The sequence below is a fragment of the Oreochromis niloticus genome, linkage group LG14 (genome assembly GCF_001858045.2).
Source record: "Oreochromis niloticus isolate F11D_XX linkage group LG14, O_niloticus_UMD_NMBU, whole genome shotgun sequence".
NCBI lineage: Eukaryota > Metazoa > Chordata > Actinopteri > Cichliformes > Cichlidae > Oreochromis > Oreochromis niloticus.
The window spans coordinates 28,663,516-28,673,443 of NC_031979.2; the positions used below are offsets into that span (position 1 = coordinate 28,663,516).

At 37.9% G+C, this 9,928-nt stretch overlaps 2 protein-coding genes across 2 annotated transcripts; both read right to left on the reverse strand.

Annotated features, from left to right (window-relative positions):
* Nucleotides 1-1,470: 1,470 nt before the first annotated feature.
* LOC106096571 (odorant receptor 131-2-like) lies at nucleotides 1,471-2,409 on the reverse strand. The gene has a single exon (XM_013264527.1). The coding sequence runs from the start codon at nucleotides 2,407-2,409 to the stop codon at nucleotides 1,471-1,473; it is 939 nt and encodes a 312-aa protein (XP_013119981.1).
* Nucleotides 2,410-8,339: 5,930 nt separating this feature from the next.
* LOC100710087 (odorant receptor 131-2-like) lies at nucleotides 8,340-9,290 on the reverse strand. Its single transcript, XM_019367233.1, has one exon. The coding sequence runs from the start codon at nucleotides 9,288-9,290 to the stop codon at nucleotides 8,340-8,342; it is 951 nt and encodes a 316-aa protein (XP_019222778.1).
* Nucleotides 9,291-9,928: the final 638 nt, after the last annotated feature.

Consider the following 9,928-nt stretch of genomic DNA (forward strand, 5'->3'; position numbering starts at 1 on the left):
CCTTGATGTTGGTCAAGGTCAAGCTAATAACCCTTATCTAGTTATAAGCTAAAACACAAAATGATCAGTCAATCATCATGTTGTCAGACAGATGTCACAGTTAGGATCTTGTTGGAGATCATGTGAATATAAGAGCAAAGATGAAGCTGAAATGATTCTAAACAGGATGAAATATAGTTTAATGTGACTTTTTAAATGCAGGCTGCAAACAGTCTGAATGTGTTCCAAATGCTGAAATATGTATCTTGAAATCACCATTTAATGATGCTGGGCAGCATTTTAAAACTGTAAAGCCTGCACCCTCTGTCTGTCTTTGGCTGTGCTGCAGAGGAGCGGTAGTGCAGCTGGCTCAAGGGGCAATGCCAGGGAGGCGGATGGAGTAGGTGGAGAGGTTGGCTAATCAACATTTTCCCTTTTTAGTGACGCCAGGACTGGAGAAAAGAGAGGAGTCAGCTGGAGACCTGAGTGGGTGCCAAAAAAAAGCACCGTGTACAATACAATAAACGAAAACACAATCTGAATTTGGTGTGGGTCCTCGTGTGTTACATACTGCATGTTAAAATATTGTTTTTGTTGGCAAATGTTTATTATATATGCACCTCTCAATGATCATTTATTATGTAAGTCTTTCACAAACATCAGCTCTGGCAGTTTGTTTCATTTCAGCTATGGCATTTAAATGAGTTCACTTTTACGATAACATTTCATTGAACCATACAAAACATTGTATATGACAAATAGTGCATAAAGGTACCAGAGGCCTTGATGTTACGTAAGATCCAATGCCACAGTGAACTACAGTTACAGTGGCTTGCAAAAGTATTCGGCCCCCTTGAACTTTTCCACATTTTGTCACATTACAGCCACAAACATGAATCAATTTTATTGGAATTCCACGTGAATCTGTGGCAAGATCTGAAAACTACTGTTCACAAACGCTGTCCATGTAATCTGATTGAGCTGGAGCTGTTTTGCAAAGAAGAATGGGCAAGGATTTCAGATTCTAGATGTGCAAAGCTGGTAGAGACATACCCTAAAAGACTGGCAGCTGTAATTGCAGCAAAAGGTGGTTCTACAAAGTATTGACTCGGGGCTGAATAATTACGCACACCCCACTTTGCAGTTATTTATTTGTAAAAAATGTTTGGAATCATGTATGATTTTCGTTCCACTTCTCACGTGTACACCACTTTGTATTGGTCTTTCACGTGGAATTCCAATAAAATTGATTCATGTTTGTGGCTGTAATGTGACAAAATGTGGAAAAGTTCAAGGGGGCCGAATACTTTTGCAAGCCACTGTATATGTTAATAGCTACTGTATTCAGCATAGAACTATTAGTGTGTGTCATGATCCTCAGGTCCACACTGGGAAACTAAATTGAGAGACGATACTGTTTACTTACTTCTTTATGATTACATTAATGCTCAGTGAGTAGCTTATTCTTTAGTGGAATCGTGTGTTTAATTGTTAGTTGGAAAATGCTACAGATTTTTTCCTGTATAAGGGACAGAGGACATGATATTTTAATGCAAGGAAAAATTTGTCATCTCTGAGGCCATAAATGAGAGGACTCAGACATCTAGGAGCAAGACTAAACATTATATAATTGAAGTACCGTACATTAAGGTACAGCACGAAATTAATCTCAAGGACAGCATCTTCAATGAATGGGCACCACAGCTGGATGAGACAGAGGAGCAGCTGGAAAGCATGAAGAGCCACTGTTCTGAGCCCTTTATGTGTTGACTTTTTGTTCTCTCCTGATGCAGCTTTGGCCACTTTCATTATTCGAATATAGGAGAAAACAACGATAACGCACATAATCAAGAAGTAAAACTGACTTATAGCTGACCTCAGATGACCCTGCCAACTACGTATAATGAACGTCTGCCCAAAGCAAAACTGGTACTGTTTGAAGAAGCTTAAGGATACAGATGCAAAGAAGACAGACAGAATCAAAATACAGGGCACAGAGCTGAGGCCGTGGATGATGAGGATGCACTGCAGAGCGCTGCGTGTGGAGCAAAGCTCTCCATGACGCAGGGGCATACAAATGGCCACATAGCGCTCCAGGGTCATTGCTGTCAAAGTAAATGGTGTGACAAAGTTACACACGGATGACACTGCAAACATAATAAGGCACAATGACAATTGTATAGATAAACGAAAATAGTTCAAGATCAGCAACAAATCTGTCAGAATTAAAATGAGACAATCAGACAGTAATGTGACAGCAAATAAGATGTAGCGCATAGTTCTGTAAAATGTGTCCTTCATAAAAAAGGTTATGATCAACAAAGTGTTGATGCAAAGGAAAATTCCTACCAAAACCTGAACAATGATGACTTGGTCATTGATTTGTCGCACTGAGGATTCACCACCAATGAATGAGCTGTTGTCAGCCATAAGTTTAAATGTTGTAAATTAATTAAAAAAAAAGAACCTTAGAGAGTTGTCATTAGAAAACAAACACAGTGAGAGACAATTACCAAAGCGTTCTGGCACACAGTGCTTTCTGGTGAATGCTTCCCTCTCTTGGAAGGTTTATTTGTACATGTGACTCTGAAATGAAGTACCACAATGTCGTCACCACAGCATACTATTTCTCATTGCTATTCGCTATTGGATTGGGCATTCGATAACCTAATTAATGGAAAATGTTGGTGTCTGACACTGAAAGTTTGGCTTTTTTTATAAGTTTATGGAAACTATTCACACACAGAAAATTTTAACAACAATTTTAACAAAATTTATTGCTTGGTGCTATCACTGTTTTGTTTAATAAATATTAGAAATAAATATTAGAAAGAGAGCCAAAGAATCATAGGATCCCCTATAAACAGCACTTAGTGAGAAGGAACTCTTATTTAACAAGATCTTGGTCCAGTCCAGATTTAAAGAGGGGTAGCCATCTGTTGTAGCAAATAAGGGGGTAAGACAAAAGAGGAAAGAAACATGGAGACCACAGAGATCCCACAAACAGACTGGGCAAAAAGTAAGTTACAGGACACAATATTTAAAAGTGGGGCCATGCAAACACAAGGGTATTGAGAAAAAGGAAAACCACTCATTGGATGTCCCCCAGCAGCTTGAGCCTATAGCAGAGTAACTTGGGAGTGGTCCAAGGTCACCTAATCCACGTGTAACTTTAAGCTTTATCAAAAGTGTAATTTTTAAGCCTAATTATAAAAGTAGAGAAAGCATGTGTCTCCTAAAGCCAGACTTATGAACTGGGGAGAAGCCTGATAGCTGAAGCCTCTGCCTCCCATTCTACTTTTGGAAATGTGCCTTCTTTGGGGTAACTAACTGATATCACCCAAAAAACACCCAACAACATTCTGTTCATCTGGACATTGTGTTTCTAGGGGGAAAAAACATTTCATCACTCATCCAAGTCACTTCTTCTGTGTCAGCTGACTGCAGGTTTCCCCAAACCTGCAATTGTCAGGGCGTCACAGTGTGGAGAGAAGGAAGAGATGACCCAACCGCAGGACTCATGGGTTGGTGAAGGTTGAGGATGGTGTTATGAACAGAACATAACAGATAGACTGACACTGACTGACTGAACGGAACTGAACTGGAAAACACATGTGGAATCAATGATGACAAGATGAACTGAGAGAGAGAAACTAAGGACTTAAATACACAAGAGTGATAATGGTGATGAGGGACAGGTGAGAACACAGCTGAACTGAATCCTGACTAATCACACACAAGAAGTGGAACAGAACATATTGCACACAGACCGAGGCTGACATAATAAAACAGGAAACATGAACATGAGGAAAATAAACAGGAAACATGAACAAACTGAAAACACTGAGTCAACCCAGTAACCCTGACCCTGACAGCAATTTTGGGGGGATTTCATTACCTGGATGATTGAGCATGCATTTTAGCTAACTCATATTACTTGTAAATGAGAAAAAGCGTTTTAAGTTCAATTCTGGATTTAACATGGAGTTAATGAAGTAAAACCTTAATTCAATTTGATTTTATTTATATGCCACCGCAACAGTCAGCTTGAAGCACTTTATGTTTTAAAGAAAAAAAAGTGTATTAATACAAAAAAACCCCAATAATCAGATGAGCAAGCACTTGACACTGTCAAGAAAAAACTCCCTTTTTACAGGAAGAAACCTCTGGCAGAACAAGGCTGAAGAAGAGGTAGCCATCTGCCATAGGGTTGGGAGAGGAAGAGGCACAAAAGACATAATGTGGAAGAGAGGCAGAGATGAATAATAACTATGACACGAATGCAAAGCAGTCTACATATAGAGAATGAAAAGTTGTGAATGAAGAAGCAAAATTGGAAAGCCCCCCAACAGCCTAGGCCTATTGCAAAGTAGCTAAATGTGGGTACATGTTCACCTGATCAATCCCTAACTATAAGCTTTCTCAAAAGAAAAGTTTTAAGCCTAATCTTAAAGAGAGTGTCTTTCTCCCGAATCCAAACTGGAAGCTCATTCCACAGAAGACGGGTGACCGTGGCTCAGGGGGTTGGGAAGGGCACCTGTAACTGGAAGGTTGCCGGTTCAATCCCCGGCCTCTCTGTCCTGGTCGTTGTGTCCTTGGGCAAGACACTTCACCTACCGCCTACTGGTGTTGGCCAGAGGGGCCGATGGCGCGATATGGCAGCCTCGCTTCTGTCAGTCTGCCCCAGGGCAGCTGTGGCTACAACCGTAGCTTGCCTCCACCAGTGTGTGAATGTGAGCGTGAATGAATAATGTCATTGTAAAGCGCTTTGGGTGCCTTGAAAAGCGCTATATAAATCCAGTGCATTATTATTATTATTATTATTACTACCCATTCTACTTTTTAATAGCCTCGGAACCAAAAGTAAACCAGCAGTCTCAGAGCAAAGTGCTCTAGTCAGGGGATAGAGCACTATGATGTCTTTAAGATAAGATGGGGCATGATTATTTTTGACCTTACATGAGAGTAGAAGGATTTTAAATATGATTCTGGATATACCAGCGAGCCAATAAAGAAAAGCCAACATGGGAGAAATATGCCCTCTCTTTCTGTTCCCTGTCATTACTCTCACTGCAGCATTTTGGAGCAACTTAAGGATTTTTAGGGAGATTTTAGGACAACCTAATAATAGAAAATTCCAGTAGTCTAGCCTAGAAGTAATAAATGTATGAACTAGTTACCATAAGCATCACACTGATACAGGATGTTTCTAATTTTAGAAATATTGTGCAAATGCAATAAAGCAGTTGTACATATTTGTTTAATGTGTGCACTGAAGGACATATCCTGGTCAAACAGGCCAAGGTTATGTCATCTAAAGTGAATATCTGGTTAGACACCATGTTGTTAAGATTTTTAGGACACAGTACAATAAAATCAGTTTTATCTGAATTTAGAAGCAGGAAAAAATAGGTCATCCAGGCCTTTATGTCTTTAACACATTCCAGTATTCTAAGTAATTGGTGAGTGTCATCTGGCTTCATGGATAGATAAAGCTCTATATCATCTGCATAGCAATGAAAACGTATGTGTTGCCTTCTTATATTACTGGCTAAAGGAAGCATGTACGATGTAAATGGAATTTGTGCTGGCCTCTGCCTGCACTCACAGGAAGTTATTTTTCTTTCTTTCAGCCAATTGATTATTCAGTATGACTTGCTCGTAACAATGGGTTTGTGACAAGGTGAATTTCCACCCTAACCATGTTAAGGATCTTCAAAGTTACGCTCGTCATACCTGTGGTGTTTTTGTTTCAAATAATTGATTCTCACTTCCTGTTTTACTTTGGTAGTTATTTGTCTCCCTTGTCTTTCATTTATATTTGCCTCCTTTGCTCTCCAGCTATGTCCATGTCAAATGATTCCCTTGTGTGTATTTATAAAAGATTTCCTTTTCTTTTTCAGATTGTCTGTTAACCTCCACTCAAATGCTTCCTGTTCTCTGAAGAAGTTTGAATTGTGCTCTATATTTTTCCCTCTGTGGACTTTTGCTTTAGGGTTATGGTTAGCCTAACCCTGGACTTCATTTTTACTTCATTTTTGGGGTCCTGTATTATCATTCCTGACATCATCACAGATTACAAAGACATATGAAAATGCAAAAATCTTTTAAAAAATGAAATGCAAAATAAATCCAATCAATTACTCATCTCTGTTTATTAAAAATGTAGTCATTTAGAATGACCATTCACTAGCACATTTATTAGTTGATGTATCTGTTTCTCAGTGTGTCTCATGGCTCGACATGAAAAAAGACGACAAGATGAATTGAAAAATCCAACTGAGGGACTTCAGTAAAATATCTAGAATACATAGTAATAGTGCACTCAGCTCATAAACTGTAAAGGAAATACAGGGTTCCCGGTTTTAGGAAATACAGAAAAAAAAACTGTATACCAGTATCATTTCCTAAATGTTTTCAATACAAACAAAGGTAGCAGAACTTGAAGCATAGTTTTAAAGATAAAATACATTTTATAAAAGTGTGACTCGTGAAAGTTTGACCTTATTTGACCATGAAGAAGAGCTCAAAAGTCCAAAATAATGAAATATTTAGTATCCCCAGTTATCTTTCCTATGTCCTTTTATGGTGTCAACAGCATATATAGCATATATATAACATTATTATCATTTGACCTTCAGATTTTAACTTTCTATATGTTGACAATACATATCTCACTTGTAACAATCATAGTTTCTAAATTGTAAGGCTTTTCTCAAATGTTGACAAATATATCATTAAGTTGACCTTGAAGACCTTGTTGGATGAAGTCCAAATTTTACTGAATTGTTAACACGATCCCACTCTACACCCGTCAAAGTTTAATCAAGGTTCACTCAAAAGTTTTCAAGCTATCATAATTACAGGCAGAATGACACGCACACATGCAAATGCTACTAAAACATGACTTACTGCAAGATAGAAGAAAATTTAAAGAAATTATTTGTTTCATTCTGGTGCACAACTACAATGAACTTCATTTTATTGGCACAATCACTTCTGAGAGTCTCAATTTATTAAACTATGACATGCATGCCGATAATAGTTTTAAAAACTATGTTGACATCTTAAGAAAATATAAAAATGAAGCAATAGTTCAATAGTACAACTTCTAGAGCCCAACACGGGGAATTGTATAAATAATTGATGAACCACTTAATCATCACTTTTAATGAGTTTCACAGGACTTTAGTAGCCAGTGACGATCAGCTAATTATCAACACATTTCTGTTTTGAGTCTAAATCTCTTTAGAGAAAAACAAACTGTGCTATAAACCCTTGTGACATACTGTTGTTGCTAACTGCTGCTGTCAGAATAAAAAAAAATGATAACAGACTAAATTTCACACATGTGGGATTAAGTTTCATCAACAAAAGAACACATAGCTTAAGGCAAAACAGCTGATTAGAACCAATACACTGAAGGAAAAATTAAGAAAATGTTGCTTATTAATTCCATGACTGATAGATAAGACATGTTGCCATGGTAACCTAGCCTATTTGCTAGAAGTGTTTTCTTTAACAAAAGAAAGAAAAGTTTCTCTCTAGGCTCTACGCTCCTGAACCAGCTGACGGACACTCACCTTTCTTTATATTTGTATTCATTATTAAAGCACATGTTGGAACACATTCATTTGCAGAAGTTTATGTTTGTACAAACACTGAAGTCCCAGATAGATGTTAAGTCATTATTCTATTTAACATGGCATTTTAACAGTCAAAAAGTCATCAGTGTAAGGACAGACAGTGACTATTGGAAAATCATAATTATCATCTCTAAATAAAATGTATCAGCTACATCCTTCTAACTCTATGAGTCTGTGGACAGGAAGTCGGGTTGTCAGCCAGCTCCCCTGCAATGAAGCATTTGCCATGTGTTAATCTAGTTATAAGCTAAAACACAAAGTGATCAGTCATTCATCATGTTGTCAGACAGATGTCACAGTTAGGATCTTGTTGGAGAGAAGATGCGGCCAAAATTATTCTAAACAGGATGAAATATAGTTCAAAGTGATTTTTAAATCCAGGCTACAAACAGTCTGAATGTTTTCTAAACGCTGAAATATTTGTGTTGAAATCATCATTAAATGATGCTGGGCAACATTTTAACAGTTACAAAGTTAAGGTACCAGAGGCCTTCATGTTACCAAAACTCCAATGAATCAACTGGTTTTCTCACCACAGTGGAGTACAGTTACATGTTAAAAGTTAAACAATGTATTCTGCATAGAAGTATTAGTGAGTGTCATGATAATCAGTTAAAGTGCTGGGAGACTAAATTGATGGACTGAGGATATACTGCTTGCTTAGTTCCTTATCATTACATTAAAGCTCAGTTCCTATCTTGTTCTTTAGTAGAATCATTTGTTGTTAGTTAGAAACCCCAACTGTTTTTTTTTCCTGTATAAGGGACAGAGGACATGATATTTTAATACAAGGAAAAATTTGTCATCTCTGAGGCCATAAATGAGAGGACTCAGACATCTAGGAGCAAGACTAAACATTATATAATTGAAGTACCGTACATTAACAAACAACATGAAATCAATCTGAAGGACAGCAGCTTCAATGAATGGGCACCACAGCTGGATGAGACAGAGGAGCAGCTGGAAAGCATGAAGAGCCACTGTTCTGAGCCCTTTATGTGTTGACTTTTTGTTCTCTCCTGATGCAGCTTTGGCCACTTTCATTATTTGAATATAGGAGAAAACAACGATAACGCACATAATCAAGAAGTAAAACTGACTTATAGCTGACCTCAGATGACCCTGCCAACTACGTAAAATGAACATCTCCACAGAGCAAACCCGGTACGGTTTGAAGAAGCTTAAGGATACAGATGCAAAGAAGACAGACAGAATCAAAATACAGGGCACAGAGCTGAGGCCGTGAATGATGAGGATGCACTGCAGAGCGCTGCGTGTGGAGCAAAGCTCTCCATGACGCAGGGGCATACAAATGGCCACATAGCGCTCCAGGGTCATTGCTGTCAAAGTAAATGGTGTGACAAAGTTACACATGGATGACACTGCAAACATAATAAGGCACAACAACACCTGCATGGAAAAACGGAAATAGCTCAAGATCAGCAACAGATTTGTCAGAATTAAAATGAGACAATCAGACAGTAATGTGACAGCAAATAAGATGTAGCGCATAGTTCTGTAAAATGTGTCCTTCATAAAAAAGGTTATGATCAACAAAGTGTTGATGCAAAGGAAAATTCCTACCAAAACCTGAACAATGATGACTTGGTCATTGATTTGTCGCACTGAGGATTCACCACCAATGAATGAGCTGTTGTCAGCCATAAGTTTAAATACACTTTTTTCAGCCTCTGAAGACAGAGCCATCCAGGAATAATTTATCTTTGTCTAAAGTACCCCATTTAGAAACATTCATAACATCTGCAAATAGTGAAATTCACTCTAAAAAGTACACATATGCACATCTGCAGTTTTGTCATTATAAATCAAACAGACTGAGAGACAAAGGAAGTTACCAAACCATTCTACCACAAAACTGCTTTATGCTGAGCTCTGTCTTTAGATAGAAGGTTTATTCGTGCATGTGACTCTGAATTAAATAGTACCACAATGTCATCACCACAGCATACATCTGTTACTGCTAATCCCAGTTGGATTCAATACTGTAAATAATGGGGAAAGTTCATGTTCAACTCTGGAATTGTGGCTTCTGTTATTTTTTTTCATCTGGTATTTCCTTCCAGAGTAAGTCTCTGTTTAAATATGTGGCTGTTGTTTCTGAGTTTAGGCCCAATACAATGACTTCACTTTTGTCCAAATTATAGGGTGTTAGCTTCGCCTGTCTGTATTTTAATTTGTACATCTATAGACAAGTTAAAACATACCAACGTGATTGCTCTCCTTTCATCTCAGACAACACTCTCATAAAGCTTCTTGCCATTTTTTAGCAGAATATATATATA